Source organism: Hypanus sabinus, chromosome 4 (genome assembly GCF_030144855.1).
Source record: "Hypanus sabinus isolate sHypSab1 chromosome 4, sHypSab1.hap1, whole genome shotgun sequence".
In the NCBI taxonomy this organism is placed as follows: domain Eukaryota; kingdom Metazoa; phylum Chordata; class Chondrichthyes; order Myliobatiformes; family Dasyatidae; genus Hypanus; species Hypanus sabinus.
This window is the reverse complement of record NC_082709.1, coordinates 105,048,693-105,074,863: the sequence shown is the minus strand read 5'-3', so window position 1 is coordinate 105,074,863 and position 26,171 is coordinate 105,048,693. Positions and strand designations below refer to the sequence as shown.

The following is a 26,171-nucleotide window of genomic DNA, read 5'->3' as shown; positions in this document are numbered from 1 at the left end:
AGATGAGTAAAGAAGGCCTGAAAGATCATCAGGGACACCAGTCACCCCAACCATAAACTGTTTCTGCTACTTCTGTCTGGCAAATGGTACCACAGCATTAAAGCCAGGACCAACAGGCTACAGGACAGCTTTTTTTCTAAAGCCATTAGACTTATAAATTCACATATCTGTACATTGCAACGGAGTCATTTCACAAAAATTTTTACTCCTTCACGTTGAGGAACAAATGTAAGATTTAAATAGATTCAAATTCAAATTCCCTTGTCCAATGATTTTCCTTCATTATGTCATTTTCTGTAATTCTACCTTCACTAGTCAGTTTAAGATGGCGTTAATTAAGCACAGCACTTACTTGCTAGCTGCAAACAAAACTATTAACTACTTTATTAATCACACTTCTTCTCAGAAATGATCACTGCAATCAATAACCTGTAACTTCCCTTTCAGAGTTGAACTTTTGACCCACTTGTACAACCTGGTATATTTTGTAGGTGTGAACTGAAGTCTCAGAGGTGCAGGATTGTGTGGCATGGTGGGTACAGGCTGAATCCAGGTGCCAGGGCCCAAGCCCAAGATCACGGAATGAGCCAATATTTGGCTGTTGCTAGAACGGTCTTGGAGATGGTTTGAAGAGGCAGAACTGAGGCGAAGCAGAGTCAAGATAGAGTCAAGGTGCCAGGTTCAGGTCACTGCTGTTCGGCTGATTACTTTTTCCAACAAATACATTTAATATTGGATAATTTTTCTCAATGAATAACTGAACAGTATAATGTTTTTTGTATTATTTATTTAATTTGGTTCTCTTTAACTTGCTTTAGAACTTGTATGAAGATCTGATCACATCTGATCACATTTATGCAGAAATAGAGATAATTCTACAGGTTTCACAATCTTTCTAGCACTACTGTATACCTACTTATGGGGCAGAATTCGGGAGTAAAATCCAGAGCTGGAGTCCCTGAAGTAGTCCTGTGTTGAGTTCAACACTGAATGTTAATCCCCGCAATACCCAATACTGCTGGTGCCAAACTATATCAGTCTCTGCCATTCCTTTGGATTCATCAGCTGTGTGGAGAGCGGGCAACAAACAGCTTGCTCTCCATATCATACTGCCCACACTTGCGTATCACGTAGGCACAACAACCATAGTTGACTCCGACCAATGAAGGGCCTCATTACAAAATAACACTGAAATAATCTAAGGTATGTTTGCTTCATTGATAACTAAATGGATGACAATACAAATATAAATACACTTTTTTTTTCTCAGGCCAAATTGTTTGAAATGGAGAAAGACAATAAATCTGTTCTTCAAGAACTTAGAGTAACTGAGATTCAGACATACCAGTTACAAAATGAATTGGAGAATCGCCAACAAAGCTGCACTGAACTGGAGGCCCAACTCTGGAGTCTTAATGCAAGCAATTTACAACTTAAGTTTGCTATACAAGAAGAAGAACAAAAATATTTGAAGTTGTTAGCTGAAAATGAAAAATATCGTAAAAAAATGTTGGTTCACAAAGAAATGACTAGTCAGCTAGAAAATAGAACTCCAATCATGATGCAGCTAGAAGAAAAAATACAGATGGTCAAAGATTTAAAAGCAAAGAAAGAAGAACTAATAATAGATCTTATGAATCCTGAAGGAAATACAATAAAACAAGTACAGGTCTGAAAATTTCTTCCAAAATATTAAATCATGTGTTATACTTCTTTGTTATTTACCTTTTTTATCTGTTGTATATTGCTTTTATAATGAGCCTCGAGACCTCATATCTTTAAATATTGGCTCTTCCTTTGAGATCTAAACTTTAAATAATATTACTAGAAATTGTACTGTTAATGTAGTCTGGTAATTATTTTAAGCCGCTAGATATACTATATTCTTCCCCCTGAAACTTAGCCATAGTCATTGAAAATAATAGGGCAACATATCAGATTTGTTTTAAGTTTTAAACAGCAAAATGTAAGCATGCATATAGAAAAAGTCTTTCAGACTTTTCCATCAGACTTTCTTCCATCTACATTCTTGAATTAAAAGTAAGCTGAAAAGATTGGAGTGAGTTCACCCCTTCAACAAATCAGAAATGTACAACTAAATCATCAGAGTCAATATTCCTGAAACCAGAAGCTGACCTGCCATTATTTAGCCTGCTGTACTGAGCAGGAGCCAAAACACTCAGTTAAAGATGACCATGTACTTCTTAGCATTTGTATGTTGAACCTCAAAGAAACATTAAGTTTTCTCTTCTACCATTGGGCAGAAGATACAAAAGCCTGAAAGCACATACCACAGACTCAAAAATGGCAATGACCTTGCTGTTATAAGACTATTGAATGGTTCCTAGTATGATAATATGAGCTCTCCTCTACAATCACTCTGAACACCAGTGCCCCACAAGGCTGTGTACTCAGCCCCCTGCTGTACCCATGATTGTGTAGCCAAGTTTCCATCAAACTCAATATATAATTTGCAGATGACACCACAATTGTAGGCCGTATCTTGGGTAATGATGAGTCGGAGTATAGAGAGGAAATTAAGAACCTGGTGGCATGGTGCGAAGACAATAACCTATCCCTCAATGTCAGCAAGACAAAGGAATTGGTTGTTGACTTCAGGAGTAGCAGACCGCACGACCCCATCTACATCAGTGGTACACAGGTGGAACAGGTCAAAAGCTTTAAGTTCCTCGGAGTGAATATCACAAATGACCTGACTTGGTCTAACCAAGCAGAGTCCACTGTCAAGAAGGCCCACCAGCACCTTTACTTCCTGAGAAAGCTGAAGAAATTTGGCCTGTCCCTAAAACCCTCACTAACTTTTATAGATGCACAGTAGAAAGCATTCTTCTAGGGTGCATCACGATGTGGTATAGAAGTTGTCCTGTCCAAGACTGGAACAAGCTGCAGAAGATCGTGAACATAGCCCAGCACATCACACAAACCAGTCTTCCATCCTTGGACTTACTTTACACCACACGCTGTCGGAGCAGTGCTGCCAGGATAATCAAGGACATGACCCACCCAGCCAACACACTTTTTATCCCTGTTCCCTCCGGGAGAAGGTTCAGGAGCTTGAAGATTCATACGGCCAGATTTGGGAACAGCTTCTTTCCAACTGTGATAAGTCTGCTGAACGGATCCTGACCCAGATCTGGCCGTACCTTCCAAATATCTGGACCTGACTTGCACTACCTTACTTACCCTTTTCTATTTTCTAATTATGATTTATAATTTAAATTTTTATTATATTTACTTCGATTTGTACTCCAGGGAGCACAAAGCGCAGAATCAAATATTGCTGTGATGATTGTACGCTCTAGTGTCAATTGTTTGGTGATAATAAAGTTAAGTATAAGTAGTGACCTCACACCTTATAGTCTACCTACAATGGACTTCCAATGTAAATGTTACATTTTATTCTGCATTCGGTCATTGCTTTACTCTGTACTACGTCAATGCACTGCATAATGCATTTATCTCTGTAGTGAGTTTGAAAGAGTTGTGGTATTTAAGATAAAATAAGGATGCTTAGGCTGGTACCCATGTTGACATTGCTTCCATAGTACGTACACCATTGCTACAGTAAAGGTCCAGGGAGTTGTGATCGCTGTCTCTGAAATGTTCACCCACCAAGAGATCTGTCACCTGACTAGGTTCATTGCCTAGTCCTAGATCCAGTATGGCCTCTCCTTTAATTGGCATATTTACATATTGTGTCAGAAATTCTTCTTGGACACACCTAACAAATTCTGCCCCATCTAAAGCATTTGCACTAAGAAAGTAGCATTCAATATTAAGGAAGTTGAAATCAAATAAAACAACAACCTTGTTATTGTCCCACCTTTCCAAAATCATCCTCATGATCTGCTCTTCAGTGTTTCTGTTGCTATGAGGGAAGGATGGTGGGGGCTCCATAGAATACTCTCAATAGGGTAATTGCTCCCTTCCTGCTTCTGTCTTCCACCCATGCTGACTCAGTAGATGATATCTCCATGACATCCTCCCTTTCTGCAGCTGCGATACTATCCCTGATTAGCAGTCCACTCCTCCACACCTCTTACCTCCATCTCAGTCTTTTTGAAACACTTAAACCCCAGAACATTTACCAGCCATTCTTGCCCTTGTGACACCCAAGGCTCTAATGGTAACAGTGTCATAATTCCATGTACTGACTCATGCTCTAAGTTCATTACCCTTGTTCCTGATACTTATTGCATTAAAAAGTCACACCTCAACCCATCCAACTGACAGCAATTATGCCTTTTCTACTGCCTATCTTTCCTTATTGCCTCTACATGCTGCACCAACTGCCTCATCCATTAACCTATCACTCTGGTTCCCAACCCCTGCCAAACTAGTTTAAACCCTTACAAATAGCTCTAGCAAAATTGACCACAAGGATTTTGGTCCCCCTCAAGTTCAGATGTAACACTTCCTTTCTCAGAAGATATCCTAATAATCCACAGATCTGAAACCCTACCTCCTACACTAAGTCATAGCCAACAATTCATCTGCCAAATCATCCTATTTTTATCCTTAGTGGCATGTGGCACAAACAGCAATCCAGAGATTACCACCCTGGAGGTCCTGCTTTTCAGCTTCCTAACTTGCTCCCTATATCCACTCTTCAGGATCTCCATCCCTTTTCCTGTATATGTTGTTGGTACCACTATGGACCACGACTTCTGGGTATTCACCCTCCCCTTTAAGAATGCTATGGACCTGATCTGAAATGTCCCGACCCTGGTACCTAGGAAGCAACATCCAGCAGTCTCTTTCATATCCACAGAAACTCTTGTTTGTTCCTCTTACTATTAAATCCCTTATCACTACCACTTTCCTCTTCCCCTCTCCCCTTCACTTCTGATCCATATAACCAGACAATGCCAGCTTTCCACTGGTAGGTAGTTTCCCCCATCAGTATCCAAAGCGGTATACTTGATATTGAGGGGAATGGCTGCAGGGTACTCTGCACTATCTGCTTATTTCCTTTCCCTCTCCTGACAGTCACCCAGCTACCTTCCTCCTGCAACTTTCTGCTACTGCCTGTAAGGAGTTTGTGCATTCTCCCTGTGACCACATAGGTTTCCTCCCACAGTCCAAAGCTGTACTGGTTGGCAGGTTAATTGATCATTGTAAATTGTTCTGTGATTAGGTGAAAATTAATATTGGGGGATTGATGGCAGCGTGGCACGAAGGGCCGGAAAGACCTAGTTCACACTGTATCTCAATAAATAGACTTGGGTGTGACTATCTCCCTACAGCTGTTATCTATCACTTCCTCATTCTCCCATATGAGCTGATGGTCATCCAGTTCCATCTCAGTTCCCTAACTCAGTCTGTAAGGAGTTGCACCTAGGTGCACCTCTGCAGACGTAACAATCATGCGGACTGGAGGTCTCCAGGATCTCCCACATCCTCCATAAAGAACACATCACTGACCTGGGATCTATTCTCAGGATTCTAGCTGGGAATTTTTTTTTTTAATTTACAAAAATCTCAATCTAGCCTCTGCCACTTCTCATCAAAGCCTCAGCTCCCCATACCAATTCCGACACCGACACACTCCCACAATGACTGCCTCACTTCTTTTATTGGCCCAGGCCAAGTGCTCAGTAGCTCAAGCTCCGCAGAACGTCCTGACAGGCCTCACACACTTTTTGAATCTGTGCCTAAACTCCACAAGCAACAACTTCTGCGATTTCAAGCTCCCTTTGATCAACTGTTGGATTAGTGAGGAATTACCTTTCCTCAGCATATAGATGAAGAACCATGTTGCCACTGCAAGGAAGACAAGGCTAAAGGCTAAGTATTATGTCAAAATCTACATCCTGCACTCTGGATTCAGTGCAACTAATGTTTAAATGACCTAACCAGCTAAGAATAGTTAAATACAATTTATACACAGACACCTGTATTCTTGTTGCAGGAGAAAAGAGGTAAACATAAGGGAGATAAAGATCTCTAGCCGTCCATCTCCTTGCATTTGGAGATCAGTGGAGCTTAAGTATCTCCCAGCATTTAGTAATCATGGAAAAAATGTGAATGAGGAGTAGAGGGTGTCTCTCACTTCCATTATGACACAAACATTCATGACCCATGTGTCAAATAGCACTCGGGTATTAATTTGATTAAAAAGTGTAGAATGGGATCACCTTAATGATTATTTGCAACATTCTTACCAGTATCAATTTGTGGAACCGCAATGGACTGCAAATATTGTAATGAGGAAGTCCTGATGCAGGATCTTGATCTCGCTGACCATCCCTTTACTTACACAGATGCTGCTTGACCTGCTGATTTCTTCCATCTGTCTGGGGTTTTTCCCCTCCAGTGTCAATTTGTGTGGAAAAATACTTTTATGCTTGCTGTAGAAGTCAGTGGACATTAAAGAATCCTGTTCCTGCATTCTGATAATGGGGTGTCTTCGCATTTATAGATAGTGAATTTTTATTAAGTGACTCACACTTCACAGATGAGCATTGAAAGTAGTGGAAAATCAATATTAGAGGAACAGCTGTGAACGAGCTCTAGTCAGTTGGATATATGCAGTACCTTTGGGTTGTAGATGAAGTGGAGAACCACTAAGCAGGAGTAGACATGTTTGAATGCATCAACAAGCATACAAAGCCACGATTTGTAAAGATAATGGAGGAATTCGCCTCGAGAATGAGTGGGATAATCTAATGGATCACTTTCATAATGTTTCCTTTCATAGAGGGTATGACCAACTAACAACTGAGTCCATGTATGCTTTTGTCAGTGTATATAGACTTCAATGACAACATGACAACACCATAAATAGGATATTGCCTACCTTAACCTTGGCCTTACTTCACTTACATGTTTCCAGTACAACATATGTGACATTCAGTTTAACTGTGGAGACGGAAGTACAACATTCAAAGATCTCCAAACCACACAGGATATCAAGTGAGACCATCTTTTGAAACCAAAGTGGGAAAACAGAACATAAGATGATAGAAATCTAAAATAGCAGAAAATGCTAACTTGATATGTTAGCTCTGTTTCTCCTCCTTCAAATACAGGAGGGACAGTGGTCACCATTGCTTTTCCTGAGAGATTAAGATGATTATAGCACACTGGAACAACTTTAGTGAACCCTGCATTAATCATGGCATTCCAACCAGAAATGTGAATAGAAGGTGTTTTGCTCTCATCTCCTTCCCCGTCTTTTTTATTCTCATACATTCTACCCCATACCATCCCTTTAACTCATCACCTTCCATAATGTTTGACAAGGTTCTTAACATTTCACATTGCTTCCCCAGCAAATGCAAGGCTCACCATTGTTCAGCATTTTATCTAGTGCACTGTAACCATTCTGGTGATCCTAACTGGGACTACCATCCTGAAACTTGCCCAGTCCCACATTTGGTGGAGATGTAACACTCATATCAGTACCAGTGTGTTTCACTATTGTCATAAGGCATGTCTATTTTGTAATTCCCACAAGGGATTTCTACTGTAAATTTGCAGTAAAAACATAGTTGCATGAAAACACTTGTATACACAACTTCGGAGCTTGCACATTTATAGAAACGCTCATAGTTGGTGAATGCTCCTTGAGGTTCTAAGGGTGAATAAATTGCAATAAGTTCTGACAATGGAAGACTGCCTAAAATTCAAGGCTAAGGATCCCTTAATTTAACCTGAGTACCATCTATAAGCAGTTAATATGGGGAGCCCAGAAAAGATTTAGACCATTGAAAGGTAATGGCATTGCAGACAATAATAATGCTTGGACAGTGAGTCCAAGACAATTACCTGAAGTGATACCTTGAGACATATTCATATTTCTTTGGGATATCAACCCTCTATCCATACACTCTGTTTTTCATGGCTATATAGTTTTCAAGCTGCATCTCTGCTGTTGGCTCCATTTTAAAAAAATGTTTTTCCAAACACAGGTAGTCTACTAATTGTTTTTTGGACATTGTTTGGAAATAGTATTGGATTCCATTATGACTGCACATACAGCTGAATAATGTAAAATGTTTTTGTAGCTATGAAAAATTAGTTTCTGGTCTAAATCCGCAGGTTACTGGTACAAGGATAGTCATATTTAGCACCTTCAAAGAAAGAAGTGAATATCACACATACACACAGTCAAAACATTGGAGGAACTCAGCAGCCCAGACAGCATCTATTGAAACAGTCAACATTTCAGGGTGAGACCCTTCATCAGGACTGGAAAGGAAGGGGGAAGATGCCAGAATAAAAAAGAGGCATAAGGGGAAGGAGGATAGTTAGAAGATGATAGGTGAGGTTTGGTAGGTAGGAAAGGTAAAGGGCTGGAGAAGGAATCTGATCGGGGAAAAGAGTGGACTGTGGGAAAAAGAAGAAGGGGAGGGGACCCATAAGGACGTCAAAAGAGGTAAGAAGCCTGAGTGGGAAATAGAAGAAGAGAGGGAAATATATATTTTTTGCCAGAAGGAGAAATTGATTTTCATGTCATCAGGTTGAATAGCACACTCCTGTCATTCTTAAGAGTATGTCCTATAGTGCAAATTGGAAGAGACTTGCTACAAAGGATTAGAGATTAGCTTTTTGTTAAAATTTTGCTCTGTTTCTACTTCTCAACTAGTGAAATTGAAAACAGCCCCTTTCTCAAAGTTTGAGGAGCCTATAAAAACTGAAAATTCATCAGAGATACTCCTGGTTTTCCTCTAGAACTTTGTCAGATTTATGACAGAAATTCTAATTACCTGCATACAAAGGATTTTCCAAAATGCACTGTACAGCAGCCACAAAGCACATATTTCATATCACATAAATTTGTTTCTGATTCTGAAGAAATTGCTTGTACGCTCATTCAGAAGTGCTATCTAAAATTCTTTAGTAAACATGTTTTCCCATAAAGATTGTGTGCATTGCATAGTTCTGATCACATAGATTGCCTGAAGAGTATTTTATCCAATTATAACTCTAACGCATTAACCACAACTTCTGATGGAACTGGAAAGCAAAAGCAGTAAGGCATTGTGGAAAGTATCATCCAGAAAGCAATATTAATTCATAAGAAAGTTGATCTTATCCTGACATGTTCATTTTGAATGAACAGAAATAATTAAAAGGAGCATTATTCCTTTTAATCATATCTAAGCACAAGGGCATGAACTTACATTATTTAATATGTACAGATTATTCTTCCTTTGATTAATGAAATTTTGAAATAGTTTGTTGAGTTGTGGATTTAGCTCTGCTGGAATTCTGGTGCTAATTTACAAAAATTCCTATTTTCAGCTTGCTGATCAGTGGCACTTCCTACAGAACCCAATAATGAGCTAGAAATGAAATGAGAATAGAGAAAATTGAGTTAGCTGTTGATTCAGTGATATTTCTTCTGTGTGTAAAATTGCTGGTGATACTTTTATTGCTCAAGCATTGGTTCTGGAAAGACCAGCATTGATTTTCTACAATGTCCTATTTGAAGCTGTTTTTTTGGTTTGTCAGTCCTATCAATGATGACATCTACAGGTTTGTGCTAGAGGAAGTTCAGAGTATTCACAATTCTTTTTGTATAAGACTTCTGATTGATTAAGCTATGCAAAGGTTAACAGAGTTTCGACACCTCGTCAGATATATGTAAGGAGGGTTTTCTTTGGACGACTGGGCATATTTTTATCTTTCTCATTTTCATTGCCTTGGTCAATATGCCATCAATTTTGATGAAGTTAGTATATTTTGTAGTAGCCGTTTGGCACAACTGAGTAGCTTGCTTGTCAAATTCAGAGGCCAGTTGAGAATCATTCACATTGCTAGTTAAACCTAGTACATTTGGACAACAAGCAACAGACTGAAAGAGAAAATAGACTGCATCATATCCGGAAAGATTCTCATACTGCTCATCTACAAGACCATTTATCTGTGGATTACACAAATCACACATATCTGAGGAAGTAGTGGCTGTGTTGTGACTTCTTGAACTCAGTAGAAAAGTAATTCAAGTTCAGTACATTTCTGCTTTTGACTCATGAAAGTGATTGGAAAATCAATGGAACTGATCTCAGAAGTAAAGCATGCTATACAGGTGCCACTTTTAGTGCTGCTGACTGGGGGCAAATTTTCATTTGATGGATTTTTAAGCTTCAGGGTCATTGCAAACTGTCATTGAAAATTCAATGTAAATGTGCTATTCTGTACTACAACAATGTGCCCTTAATACATATAGGATTCCAATATGTATCAGTGATATATATTTGTATAGCACAATCTTAGTGTAATATTTAGAATAAATGAATTCTATTTATACAGTGCCTGGCGTGACCTCAGGATGTCACAAAGTGCTTTAGAACAAATTAAACTTTTCCAATGTATTCATTGTTGGGGCATAATAATTGTACACATTTTTATAAGAAAGAATACAGTTAGAACAAAAAGAACAGAGTCAATTTTAGTACTAAGTGTTCAAAGTGGTCAAAGCATTGCTAAACTGTAGTATCCTCCAGTACTTTCATGATTATTCCTGGAGTGGGATTTAAATTTACATTATGTTTTATATTTTTGGTTCTAGAGAAACTGAGTTAATTTGGAGTAAAGAAGATGCTTAAGGTTTTTACAACTATTGTCTAGTGTAGAATAGTATTCCCTTGGGAACTAATTGGAGGTGAGATGAATGGCAGTTTGAGTTATAGAGGAGTTTTAATGCCAAAGATAACTTGAATACATTTAAATGTTCATTCAATCGCTTTTGCATTTCTGTGTTAGTGTTGGAGATGGCACTGATTCTCTGTCAGTTCAGTACACACGTCTACACAATTCCACCATAGAACATAGAAATTTACAACACATTACAGGCCCTTCAGCCAACAATGTTGTGCCAGCCATGTAACCTACTCTAGGAGACTGCCTAGAATTTCCCTAGCACATAGCCCTGTTTGTCAAGTTTGGAAAACCCAGAGGAGGGTTTCCCAACCTGGCATCCTTGAAGCCCTCGGTAAGGGTCCATGGCGTAAAAAAAGTTGGGATCCCTGCACTAGAATGCTTTCAGTTTTCAGTACATGGTGTTCTCTGCTCCTCAGTTTATCCAGATGTTAATCTTTCAGATAATGCTGCCAGTCTCCAAGGCCAACATATGGGCATCCTTCAAGATATTGTTGCCACAACAACAATATCTCATGCAATACAGTAAAACTAAAGAACTGATTGACTTCAGAAAGGGGAAGGAGGGTGAAAGAGACAACAGCTTTAAAATCCTTGGCCTTGACATATCAAATGGCTTCCTTGGAATCAGCACTTAAATGCAATCACAAGGGAGGCATTCCAGTATATTTACTTTCCTAGGATATTAAGAAGATTCATTTTATCACTGAACACTAACAGATTGATATGGATGTATTCTTGAATGTATCCTGACTGATTGGGATCTGGTACAGCAATTCAAATACATAAAAGTGTAAGAAGCTGCAGAGAGCAGTGGATTCTGCCCAATACATCACTGCCACATCCCTCCCCACCAACAGGAGGTGCTGCCTCAAGAAGACAACATCACTGTCAAGGATACCCACCATCCAGGCCACACAGCTACTATTGGGCAGAGGGTATAGAAGCCTGAAGTCCCACATTATACTTCCCTTGGACCATTTGGTTCTAGAACCAATCAGAATAACTTTAATCCCTTCATTTTAGTAACACTATGACCACTTTGATCGCTTTACACTCAAAGGACTTCTTGTTTTAATTCTGTTCCATCTTGAAAAGAAGTGTGTTTAATTTATGTGTTTCTCGTGAATGTTGCTCATTTGACGCTATGTGCCAGTGATGTTCCTCAATAAGTTTCTCACCTGTGCACAAAAGCATGTGACAATAACCTCGACTTTCTTCTGCTTGCTACTTAGATAACAATTCATATTTGATGTTAGCACAGTGGAATTGCTGGAATGTACAAAAATTCTCAGTTCAAATTCAGGCACACCTAGTATGCTATGTTTACATTTTTATAGCTGAATAGACAGAATTATTTTCTAAAACAACAAAATAGATAGAAACCTTAATAAATGTTGATAGAGTATTTTTATTTATGTACTAATTTTGCCCTCACTGCAAAATTAAAGAAATTGAGATGTTTTAGAATTTTCAAAATTCAATTAATGTCTATTTAAAGGATTATTTTTTATTTATTTAAACAGGGAGAAATTATAGAATTAAAGACTAAAATATCAGAAATAAAAGTCGTAATTAATGAAAGATCTGTTCAATTAAGCAAGGAACAAGAAAATCAGATTCATCTTAAGAAAGAAATTGAGGTAAGCTAAGGTACATGGAAACTAATTTTCAGGTTGATGGGTTGGAGCATGTTGAAAGAGTCTGATACAAATTAAACATTGTGAAATGCAATGCCAGTCTGCCACTTGTACTCCTTCAGATTTGTGTTTGCAGTGGCAGATAATAATATTTGACCAGGTCCTATTCTCAACAAGTGGATTACCAAGGACCTCAGGCTTTGTTAGTAATATCTTGTATTTCCAAAGGTTAGCTCATAACATTTCTAACAGAGGTGATGATGAAACGAAGTAAAAATATTTAAGATTAAGCAACCCCAGCCTGGCCAAATTTGAACTTCCTATGAAACAGAACATAAAGCATTGTAAACATGTTAATACTGCCTCTGATATTCAGTTTTGGAGAACCCAACATCTTTTTGCCATTACAAACAAACATCAAGTTTCCTTTTCTCTTTCTCTGGAAAGTCAATAAACAGTAACTCAAGGATGATCTGTGTGCTAATCAGGCAAAAAAATGTGAACAAGGTGCAGTTAAATATGTGGCTTAGGAGCTGATGCAGGAGAGAGGGTTTCAGGTACACAGATCATTGGATTCTCCTACATGACATATGGATTCTGTAGAATAAGGACTGGTTGCAACTAAACAGGAAGGGCACCAATATCCCTGCAGGGAAGTTCGCTCATGCTACTTGGGAGGGTTTAAACTAGCATGGCAGAGGTGTGGGAACCAGAGCAACAAGTCAGTAGCTGGAGAGTTTGTTGGGAAAGTAGGGGGTTAAATCTGTTCCTGTGCTGTATATTCCTGTAATTTTATAATAAATAATGCCTAACAATGGGGGATATATATTGAATTTGAACAAGGTATTTGTATACAGGTGGTAAGTGTGTTGAATGTTAGAAAGCAATCACTATTATAGGTATCTGAAGGCAGAGTTGTGTGATTATTAAGTCTTGAATATAAATGAAACACGTGCTTACAGATTGCTTAAAAAGATATCATTCTGTTTCTTTTGAAACATTTATAATTGGATGCAAACCTTTATAATCTATGTAAATATGGTATTGATGCAACCCATTACACAGAGCCTTCATTCAAGAGCAATAATTAATTGACACTAAAATTATTACAAATTCACAACAGAGCAGTCTAAAACTTAAGTTATGCTACCTCTTTAGATAGAAATAATAAATAGATCTCTAAATATCATAGCCTAAATCAGGAATAGAGATAGATTTTCAATCAATTGACAGAAACCTACACAAATTAATGATGTGTCACTTAGCACTGTAGAGTAACTTCATGTAAATTTACATGCATACTTTTAAAAAGTTTCTAAACCTACTAAATATAATCATAAACAGACTTCAGTTTCAAGCAAATAAAATGCTGATTGAATGTGCTCTTAAAGTATACTAAAAAGGCATTTAATAATTTGACATAGGAATACATTCAACGAAATAAAGAAGCGTCAGATACTGGTAGCCCTGTTGTGAAAGCTGTTGTACAGATCTACTGCTCTACATGAATCTAGAGCCTTTCCATGCAAATAGATGACTGAAGATTTCTATCATTATGATAACCTTGCAGTAAGATGACATTATCCACAGAAATGCCTGGTTATGCAAACTCAGCATTTCGTATGATCAACTTCTAATCAAGGTACCAATAGCAATTTCTTGATCTCCACACACTTCAAAGGAACTCAACTTTCCAGCTGATAATCCTCAGATAGGTACCATGGTATACAAACATACTAATGACGAATGTTAAAGAAACCAAACCAAGATTGTGAAATTAACATATTTATACAAAATTACATTACAGAGAATACCTCACATCCAGATGAACAGAATGCCTGGTGTTGACTCTTAAATACGTTTTCATTAAAATTATCCTTGGATCAATTAAACATCAAGGCAAATGCTTTTGACTAATTCTGGTGCCTAATTAATGCAGTTTGTAGGTGATGATTAGCAGGGATTTTCATTCCAACCACTCCGATCTTTTTGCAAGAGAGACAGAGATCCTAATAATACAATATTTATAATTCTTCCATCATTAAGTGCACAAGAGAGTATTAACTATGGATAATTAGCTTGTATTTTCTGTCTTGGCTGACTACCTGTAGTGTGGTCATTGAGTCGAGTAAGATGTGGGTTAGGGGTTGTGTACTGATGGGTCTTAGGATGGCTGTAGAGACTGATCTGGCATCCACATATTCTGGTGCAGAATGGACACAAATAATTGTGGCTGTGGTTAGTGGTCAAATCTTCTGGTTGTTCATTCTCTCCTTTCGCAACTGCTACTTGTTCTCTGCAGCACAGCGGAGGTTGCTCTCATGTAGCACAACTCCCTCTTGTAAAGATTTTGTCCAGGTGCATCTATTGAATGCAAAGTCTTCCCAGCTTTTAGATGTAATGTTGAAATTCTTCAAACTGATTTTGATGTATATTTGAAGTGTTTCCTTTGCCCACCAGAAGTTCGCTGACCTTAAACTCCGAGTAAAGAATTTGTTTGGGGAGACGTAAGTTAGCCTTACAAATTACATGACCTATCCAACAGAGTTGGTGTTGCTTTATGTGGTAGAAATGCTGTTCCTGGTGGCCTTTTCCAGTTTGATGGTGTTAATGCCTCTGTCCTTCCAGATGATTTTCAAACCTTTCATAACCAGTCTCTTTCTGTAGCCAGTCTGGCAGGTGAAGGGCAGCTGAGGGTGGAGAAAGGTGGTTACACCTTCTTCTAGATGGGGAAGACAACTAAGGATCCATGATCCATGATGTTGGATTTGCAAGAAGGAATCCGAATTTTCCATGGGGATCAGTGAAAGTCTCATAACAATCTGCTTGGTGCTTGCCAACAACCAGATGGCAACCATTGTAAGCACTAATGCACCAATTCTGGACTCAAAAGTGTATGAAAAAGAGGCCGCCTATACTTGCCTGGACATAAAGGTATCAAGCATTCCCAAGGAGGATAAGATTTTTTTACTCCTCATGTATGTAAAAGATGTAAGAAATAAAGTCAATTCAATTCTTAGGGGACATTAGTGCCAGGGTCTGTTGGGACTTCAACCTTTGGAAGAGTACCATCGGAAAGGAAAGCATAAGCAAGATCAACTCAACTAGAATACTACTTCTCACTAAATGTGCTGAACACAATTTTATCATCACGAACACTCTCTTCTTCCAGATAAGCTCTCTGATGTATACTATCAAGGCTGACTACCTATGAATGCAATGACTGTACAAATGATAATTAAGGTACATTTAATAGATGTATTGCCTAGAAGTGTTAATTAGTCTTAAAGGTCTACTCTTGATCTACCTGCACTGCAACATGATTCTTAGGTAGTTGCCATGATGCTTTTATCTGGCGAATTTTTAAGTCAGAGGAACATATCCCAGCTGTAACCATTTGGTTTGTATTTGTCCTCTCAGTTTTGGATTCCACAGGGAACTCATTTTCAGTACCTTTTTTAAGGTAGGATAAATTCTTGTACTCCAAACAGTGCAAGGAAGGCATACTTGATTGATTCCAGGAAGATCATAAGATATAGGAGAAGAATTAGCTCATCCAGCCAATTGAATCTGCTCTATCATTCAAACATGGCTGATTATTTTTGAACTCATTCTCCCACCTCCCCATTAACTGCCTTAACTCCCTTACCAATTGAGAACTAATCAATCTCTGAATTAAGTGCATCCAATGAGTCGACCTCCATAATCCACTGCGGTGAATTCCCAGATTCACCACCCTCTCGATGAAATCCTATGTTGGATCTGGTTTCTGGCTTTAATAAACATAACAGTTGTTATAAACACAAGATATTCTGCAGATGCTGGGAATCCAGAGCAACACACACAAAATGCAGGAGGAATTCAGCAGGTTAGGCAGCATCTATGGAAATTAAAAACCAGCCATAGATGTTTCAGCCCAAGACCCTTCTTCAAGGATAGAAAGGAAGGAGGAAGACTCCCGAATAAAAAGGTGGGAGGGAGGGGAAGGAGGATTAAGTAGAAGCTGATAGGTGAAGCCAGGTGAGTGGGAAAGGTGAAGGGCTGGAGAAGAAGGAATCTGATAGGGAAGGAGAGTGAACCATGGAAAAAAAGGGAGGAAGGAGGGGTGCCAGTGGGAGGTGAGGAAAAGAGGTAAGAGGCCAGAGTGGGGAATAAGAGAAGGGAGAGGGGGATAAAGAAAGGAAAAGAAATCACCAGAAAAGAAATCAATGTTCATGCCAACAGATTAGAGGCTACCCACATGGAATATAAGGTGTTGTTCATCCACTCAGAGAGTGGCTTCATTGTGGCAAAGGACGAGGTGTGGATCAATATGTTGGAACAGGAAAAAGGATAGGAATTAAAATGGTTGGCCACTGGAAAATTCCACTCTTGGCAGATGTAACAGAAGTGTTTGGTAGTATGTTGGGGCTCACCAATATAGAGAAGGCCACATCTGGAGCACCAACAGATGACCCCAACAGATTCCCAGGTGAAATGTTGCCTCATCTGGAAGAAGTCTTTGGGACCCTGAATGGAGGTGAGAGGAGGCAAATGGGCAAGTGCAACATTTCTCTAGCCTGCAGGGATATGTGCTGTGGGTAAGAAGATTTCGGTGGTGTGCTTTTGGCCTTCATAGCTGCCTATGGCAAAGAATTCCACAGTTTCACCACTCTGGCTAAAGAAATTCCACCTCATCTCCCTTATAAAAGAACTCTCCTCTATTCTGAGGCTGTGTCCTCTGGTCTTAGACTCTCCCACCATAGACAACATTCTCTCCACATCCACTCTATCAAGGCGATTCACCATTCAATAGGTTCCAATGTGGTCACCCCTCATTCTTCTGAATTCCAGTGAATACAGACCCATAGTCATCAAACGCTCTTCATATGACAAGCCATTCAATATGTTGCAATCATTTTTATGAACCTCCTTTGAAACTCTCTCTGGTTTTAGCACATCCTTTCTAAGATAAGCATCCAAAACTGCTCACAATACCACAAGTGAGGCCTCTCCAATGCTTTATAAAGTCTTAACATTACGTCCTTGCTTTTATATTCTAGTCCTCTTGAAATGAATGCTAACATTGCATTTGCCTTCCTCACCACAGACACATCCTGCAAATTAACACTTAGGGAATTCTGCACAAGGACTCCCTTTCCAAATCAATTTTTGTATCTTCTCTCCATTTAGAAAATAGTCAACCCTTTCATTTCTTCTACCAAAGTGCATGACCATACATTTCCTGACACTGTATTCCATCGGCCATTACTTTGCCCATTCTCCTAATCTGTCTAAGTCCTTCTGTGACCTCTCTACTTCTTCAAAGCTACCTGCCCCTCCACCTATCTTCATATAGTCTGCAAACCTTGCAAACAAAGCCATCAATTCCATCACCCAAATCATTGACATATGGCGTAAAAATGATAGATACCAACTCAGACCCCTGTGGAATACCACTAGTCATTGGCAGCCAACAAGAAAAAGATCCCTTTATTCCCACTCTTTGTCTCCTGCCAGTCAACCAATGCTTTATCCATACTAGAATCTTTACTGTTATACCATGGGCTTGTAATTTGTTAAGCAGCATCATGTGTAGCACCTTGTCAAAGGCCTTCTGAAAATCCAAATACACAACATCAACTGATTCTCCATTGTCTATCCTGCCTGTTATTTCTTCAAAGAATTCCAACAGATTTGTCAGGTAGGATTTTCTCTTGAGGAAACCACGCTGACTACAGCATATTTTATCATGTGCCTCCAAATACCCCTAGACCTTATCCTTAATTGACTCCAACATCTGACCACTGAGGTCAGACAAACTGGCCTATAGTTTCCTTTCTTCTGACCCTCTCTCTTCTTGAAGAGTGCAGTGACATTTGCAATTTTCCAGTCCTCCGGAATCATTCCAAAATCTAGTGATTCTTGAAAGATCATTACTAATACCGTCACAGTCTCTTCGGTCAGCTCTTTCAGAACTCTGAGGTGTACCTTATCTGGTCCAAGTGACTTGTCCACCTTCAAACCTTTCAGTTTCCCAAGAACCTTATCTCTAGTTATGGTATCTTCACACACTTCATAACCCATGAATACTGATGCAAAATATTTATTTAATTTGTTCACCATTTTGTTGTCCTCAATTACTACCTGTCTATCGTCTTTTTCCAGCAGTCTTTGCCGCACTTGGAAAATATGGAGGAACTCAGCAGGCCAGGCAGCATCTATGGAAAAGAGTACAGTTGACATTTCGAGCCGAGACCCTTAAGCAGGACTGGGGGAGAAAAAAGATGTGTAGAGTTAAAAGTGGGGGGAGGGGAGGGAGAAATTCAAGGTGATAGATGAAACCAGAAGGGGAAGGGATGAAGTGAAGAGCTTGGAAGTTGAATCATGAGGGAGCTACAGGGCTGGAGAAGGGGGAATCGAATAGCAGAGGATAGAAGGCCATGGAAGAAAGAAAAGGGAGGAGAAACACCAGAGAGAGGTCATGGGTGGGCAAGGAGGTAAGATGAAGAGAGGGAAAAGCAGGTAGAGAATGCTGAAGGGAGTTTGAGGAATCGATGTTCATGCCGTCAGGTTAAAGGCTACCCACACAAAATATGAAGTATTGTTCCTCCAGCCTGAGTGTGGTCTCGTCGCAACAGTGGAGAATAGACATATCAGAATGGGAATGGGAAGTGGAATTAAAATGGATGGCCACCGTGAAATCCTGCTTTTTCTGAAAGATGGAAGGTGAAGTATCACTTCACCTGGAAGGAACATTTGGGGTCCTGAATGGTAGTGAGGGAGGAGGTGTAGGGGCAGGTGTAGCACTTGTTGTGCTTGCAAGGATAAGTGCTAGGAGGGTGATCATTGGGGAGGGACGAACGGACAAAGGAGTCATATAGATCCCTGCGGAAAGCAAAAAGTCAGAGGAGGGGCGAGAGATTTGGAGATGGCGGAAGTTGCAGAGATTACGTGCTGGACATGGAGGCTGGTGGGGTGGTAGGTGAGGACATGAGGAACTTGTACAGCTAAGGTAAGAAATTATTGAAATAGGGATAAGCTGGTTAATAGGCTACATAATTAAAACAATTACATCATGTGGGTAATGCGCTAATACCTAGCCAATGAAAAATGAGAAAGGTAATAAACCGTTAGTTTAGCTGCTATACCACTTTCAGTCAGTGAGTGGGGATGAACCATCACATACTGTGAAAAGTACATGTTTGTTAAGAAGTACAAATTTTATAAAAAGTATTAAAGAAAGTAGTGCATGTCCTGGGTAATAGGGGTCTCTGATGATGGATGCTTCTTTCCTGCGACAGTGTTTCATGTAGATGTGCTCAATGATGAGGAAGGCTTTACCTGTGATGGACTGGGCCATATCCACTACTTTTTGTAGGATTTTTGTTCAAGGGTATTGGTGTCCCAGCCAGTCATATTGATTGTGATGTAGCCAGACAATATACTCTCCACTACACATCTATAGAAGTTAAAGTTTTAGATGTCATGCTAATTCTGTGCAAACTCCTAAAGTTTAGAGGTGCTGCTCTCTTCATAATTGCACTAGTATGCTGGTCCCAGGACAGACCCTCCAAAATAATAACATAGAGGAATTCAAAGTTGCTGATTCTCTCCACCTCTGATCTTCTGATGACAACTGGCTCATGGACCTCTGTTTTCCTTCTCCTGAAGTCAATAATCAGCTCCTTGGCTTTGCTGACATTGAGTAAGAGATTGTTGTTGCCACACTCAGCCACATTTTCAGTCTCCCTTCTGCATGCTGATTCATCAGCACCTTTGATTCGGCCTATGACAAAAGTGTCATCAGCAAACTTGAACATGACATTGGAGTGGTGCTTAGCCACACAGTCATAAATGTAAAGTGTGCGGAGCAGGGTGCTAAGAACACAGCCTTGTGGTGCACCTGTGCGGATGGATGTCATGGAGGAGATGTTGCTAATCTGAACTGTCTGGGGTCTACAAGTGAGGAAATCGAGGATCCAATGCACAAGGAGGTATCAAGGCCAAGGTCATGATTGGTTTTGAGGGAATTATGCAATTGAATGCTGAGTTGTAGTTGATAAGAGCATCCTGATGTATGCACCTTTGCTGTCCAAAGGTTGAGTGAATAGCCAACAAAATAGTATCTGCTGTGGACCTGTTGTTCTGGTAGGCAAATTGTAACAGATCAAAGTCACTTCTCAGGCAAAAGTTGATATATTTCATCATCAAGTTCAGAAAATATTCCATCACTGTGGATGTAAGTGCTACTTGGTGACAGTCATTGAGACAGGTCACCATGCTCTTCTTGGGCACCAGAATAATTGAAGCAGGTGGGTACCTCAGATTGCTGAAGCAAGAGGTTAAGGAGCTCAGTGAATACTCCAGCCAGAGGATCAGCAGCATTAAATGCCTGTGCATTAACATATGTGATGATTGTCCTGGGCCGAATACATAGATCCAATCATAAGGAAAATGTGCTAGCGTACTTACTGTCTTAAAAAGTAAAGGAGATTAAGCATGTCACCGACTACCCTAACAAACTTCTACAGATGTATTATTTAAAGTATCCTGATTGGTTGCATCATTGTCTAGTTCAGCAGTTTTTAGGAACATAAGATGCTGCAGAGAGTAATGGATGCAGTCAGTAAATGACTGACATCCCTTCCCACTATTGGTAGTATCTATGTGAGGCAATAACATCCATCATCAAAATTCCCCAACATCCAGGCCACGCAAGGTTCTCATAGCTACCGTTGGGTAGGAGATATAGAAGCCTGTAGTCCCACAAATCCAGATTCAATAATAGCTACTTCCCTTCAACTGTACAGTTCTTGAATGAACATACATAACTCTAACCACTATCTCAGTATAATAACACCATCACCACATTGCTAACTGCATTCCATTGGACTTTTTTGTTTGTTGCTTAAATATTATTCAAGTCAAGTCACTTTTATTGTCATTTTGATCATAATTGCTGGTACAGTACATAGTAAAAATGAGACATTTTTCAGGACCATGGTGTTACATGACACAATACAAAAACTAGACTGAACTACACAAAAAAAACAGAGAAAAAAAAACACACAACTACACTAGACTACAGACATACCCAGGACCTCATAAAGTCCACAAAACAGTGCATGCATTACAATAAATAATAAACAGAACAATAGGGCAGTAAGGTGTCAGTCCAGGCTCTGGGTATTGAGGAGTTTGATAGCCTGGGGGAAAAAACTGTTACATAGATTGGTCGTGAAAGCCCGAATGCTTCGGTGCCTTTTCGCTGACGGCAGGAGGAAGAAGAGATTGTATGAGGGGTGCGTGGGGTCCTTCATAATGCTGTTTGCTTTGCGGATGCAGCGTGTAGTGTAAACGTCCATGATGGCGGGAAGAGAGACCCCGATGATCTTCTCAACTGACCTCACTATCCGCTGCAGGGTCTTGCGATCTGAAATGGTGCAATTTCTGAACCAGGCAGTGCTGCAGCTGCTCAAGATGCTCTCAATACAACCCCTGCAGAATGTGATGAGGATGGGGGGTGGGAGATGGACTTTCCTCAGCCTTCACAGAAAGTTGAGATGCTGCTGGGCTTTCTTTGCTTTGGAGCTGGTGTTGAGGGACCAGGTGAGATTCTCTGCCAGGTGAACACCAAGAAATTTGGTGCTCTTAACAATCTCTACCGAGGAGCCATCGATGTTCAGCGGGGAGTGGTTGCTCCATGCCCTCCTGAAGTCAACAACCATCTCTTTTGTTCACATTCAGAGACAGGTTATTGGCTCTGCACCAGTCCATTAGCCGCTGTACCTCGTCTCTGTAAGCTGACTCATCGTTCTTGCTGATGAGACCCACCACGATCGTGTCATCGGCAAACTTGATGATGTGGTTCGGGCTGTGTGTTGCAGCACAGTCGTGGGTCAGCAGGACTGAGCACGCAGCCCTGGGGGCCCCTGTGATCAGTGTGATGGTGTTGGAGATGCTGCTCCCGATCCAGACTGACTGAGGTCTCCCAATCAGGAAGTCTAGATCTAGTTGCAGAGGGAGGTTTTCAGGCCCAGTAGGCTCAGCTTTCCAATTAGTTTCTGAGGGATGATTGTATTGAATGCTGAACTGAAGTCTATGAACAGCATCCAAATGTATGTGTCTTTTTTGTCCAGGTGGGTTAGGGCCAGGTGATGGCAATGGTGTCTGTTGAGCGGTTAGGATGGTATGCAAACTGCAGTGGGTCCAGTGAGGGGGGCAGCAGGGTCTTGATATGCTCATGACAAGCCTCTCGAAACACTTCATGACGATGGATGTAAGTGCAACGGGATGGTAGTCATTGAGGCAGGACACTGAAGACTTCTTCGACACAGGGACGATGGTGATTGGAAGCACATTGGAACAGTGGTGCTGCTCAGCGAGATGTTGAAGATGTCAGTGAGAACATCTGCTAGCTGGTCTGCACATCCTCTGAGCACTCTACCAGGGATGTTGTCTGGTCCAGCAGCCTTCCATGGGTTGACCCCGCACGGGGTTCTTCTCACATCGGCCACGGCGAGACACAGCACCTGATTATTTGTAGGAGGGGTGGACATCCTTGCCGTCATGTCATTTTCCACCTCAAAACAGGTATTTAAGTTATTCAGCACATCTGGGAGGGAGGCATCACCCTCACAGTCAGGTGATGTTGTCCTGTAATTGGTGATGTCCTGGATGCCCTTCCACATGCGCCACTTAATTTCTTGCTTAATTAATGTTTAATTCATGTTTTGCATCAGATACCACATGCCTGATGCTGCTGTAAGCAAGTTTTGCAATTTGGTATGCATATATGTACATGTGCATACGAGAATAAGCGCAACTTTGACTTCAACATAGTAAATAACTTCAATAGCAATTAAGGTCAACAAATGCGGTTTTGACTACCATTTATTGGGTATCATTCTTTGCCATGAGTAGCTTGCTAGCCCATTTCAGAGGGGCAGTTAAACATCAACCACATTTATGTATGTATAGAGTCACATATAGGCAAGGCCAGTCAAGATCAGCTGATTTCCTTCCTTAAAGATAAGTTCTTACCACCATATTTATATGGTCATCATTACTAATGATAAAATTATTAACTGAATTTAAATTCTACAAGTGCCATAATACGATTTGAGCTCTGGTCTTTCGATCATAAGTCTAGACACCTGGGTTATCAGTCCAGTAATTTATTCAGTCAACCACTATTCCAACCATATAACATGCAAGGGTCACATTCAGATCTTTCAATTTGCACACAGTTGCAGCTGTCCAAAAAACTGGAAGAAGTGGACTGTTCTGGCCATTATGGAGGAAACAGTGCTAACTTCTGTCCATAGATCCATTGCTTATACCTTGGCCAAAGACAGGATTAAAACCATTGAAGGTGACGCACCCGAACATCTTTTCCCAATCCACACCTGACAGATACTTTCTGATCCCATCAAAATTGGCCTTTCTCCAATTTAAAATCTCAAAGTGAGTATCTGCCCTACCCTTCTCCACAATTATGTTGAAATAAATGAAATTATGATCACAGGAACATAGAACATAAAAGCACAGTTGAGGCCCTTTGACCCAAGATGTTGTGTTGACTTTTTAACCTACTCTAAAATCAATCTAACCTTTCCCTCCTGTATAGCACACTTTGATTTTTTTAATCATCCATACACCTATATAAAATCTTCTTCAATGTCCCAAATATATCTGCCTGTACCACCACCACTGGCAGTGCATTCCATACAGTCACCACCTTCTATGTAAAAAAAACTTACCTCTGGCATCCCCTTATATTTTCCTCCAGTCATCTGAAAATTATTACACACAATGTTGTGGAGGAGTTCAGCAGGTCAGGCAGCATCTATGGATCAACAGTCAACATTTTGGGCCGAGACCCTTCATCAGGATTATGCCCCCTTGTATTAGCAATTTCTGCCCCGGGCAAAAGTCTCTGGCTATCCACTGAATTTGTGCCTCTTAACATCTTGTACGCCTCTATAAAGTCATCTCTCATTATCTCTTTTTCCAAAGAGGAAAGCACTGGCTAGCTCAATTTATCCCCCAAATCCCCTCCTAGGTTTCCACATCCTTCCTATAATGAGGCAACTGGAACTGCGAACAACATTCATGAACAAGTGTGGTATAACCAGGGTTTTATAGAGTTGCAACATTAATTTATAGTTCTTAAACTCAATCACCCCACTAATGAAGGCCAACACACCATATTTTAAGCATCTGCAGAATCTCTTGTGTTTACAACATACCATAAGCCTTCTTAACAACCCTATCAACTTGCACTGCAACTTTGAGGAATATATCAACATGGACCCCAAGATCCCTCTATTCCTCTACACTACTAAGAATACTACCATTAACCCTGTATACTGCATTCAAATTTGACCTTTCAAAGTAAGTGAATCACTTCACACTTTTCTAGGTTGAACTTCATCTGTCAGTTCTCAGCCGAGCTCTGCATCCTGTCAATATCCCATTTTAACCTATGACATCCTTCTAAACTATCCACAACTCCACCAACCTTAATGTCACCTGCAAACATACTAACCCACCCTTCCATTTCTTCATCCAAATAATGTATAAAATCACAGAGGAGGGGCCCCAGAATAAATCCCTGCAGAACAGCACTTGTCCGGGCAGAAAAAATACACACCATCTAAAACCACCCTCTGCCTTCTCTATGCAAGCCAATTCTGAATCCAAGCAGCCAAGATTCCTTGGATCCCACGTCTCCACTTTCCGAACGAGCCTTCCATGACAAACTTATCCGACGCCTTACTAAAATCTATACACTTCACATCCACTGCTCTTATCTTCATCAATGGGCTTTGTCACATCCTCAAAAAATTCAATCAGTCTCCTGAAATATAACTTTCCCCTCACAAAATCATGCTAACTATCTTTAATCAGACTATGATTTTCCAAATGCTTATAAATCCTGTCTCAAACAATCTTTTCCATTAATTTGCCCACCACTGAAGTCAGACTAGTTCCAAATTGTTCTTGGCAGCTCTAATATAAAATCAAGTTGCTATAGAGAGTATTCCCATTCATCTTGAGAAGGAAAGAGCCTTTATATATTTATCAGTAAATATCATTCACTTTTTTATTAGCTGATTATCTCTTGCTGTTGCTCCTAATCACCACAATGAAGATGTTGCTGCTGCACCCGGCTTTGTGGGATAAACTGGGACTCTATTCCTTTCTCCCTCCTATCGTGCCCCAATATTCAGATCACTCTTCTTAGTGAATGAATGAACAAATAATAAATGGCTTTTCTCATATCTAGGCATTTTATGATAATCAATTCCAAAACTGTTTATTTGAAAATATATGTTTCCCACAACAGTTTATTCACCAAAACCACCAAATTTTACTTGAATAAAGCAACTCCAATAGTTATACAAATACAATTGATACTGGTTAATTGGGACACATTTGGACCAATTAAGTGGCTATCCCAATTTGCCAAAGTTTCATGGAAATAGTTTATCTTTTTTATACCTTTTCAACTATCACTAACAATACCACTCCAATACTATAAAACTGTATATTAGTTCCTAATGTTTATTGATGGAAGAATTCATCCAGTGTATGCTGCCATGTCCTTCTGATTGACTGTAAATGAACAAAATCAATGCAAATGAAGAACTGCCTTCATACAATGCTTTCAACATTTGTATCCTCCAAATCTTCATTTTCATTGTAGCATTCAAGATGATTGGTGATACCTTCAAATTCTTCACAGAAGTAGTGAAATCGTTTCATTTTCACTCCTGGCCATTTCTGGGATCCCCAAGCTTGAATGCTTGAAACTGCAGTTAACAAAACAGTTCTGAATTGTCTTAATGCTTATTTCGCGCCAACTATCAGGGACGAAAATAACTGGTTTTTGAAAACAAATGCACAATGCACACA

At 40.0% G+C, this 26,171-nt stretch overlaps 1 protein-coding gene across 1 annotated transcript in view; it reads left to right on the top strand.

Moving 5' to 3' along the window:
* The window catches only part of LOC132392319 (coiled-coil domain-containing protein 122-like), a 54,750-nt gene that overhangs the window by 21,356 nt on the left and 7,223 nt on the right, over nucleotides 1–26,171 (top strand). The window contains exons 3-4 of the mRNA XM_059966142.1: nucleotides 1,271–1,669; nucleotides 12,156–12,272. Of these exons, the coding sequence (XP_059822125.1) occupies nucleotides 1,271–1,669; nucleotides 12,156–12,272 (516 nt within the window). The remainder of the gene's footprint in view (nucleotides 1–1,270; nucleotides 1,670–12,155; nucleotides 12,273–26,171) is intronic.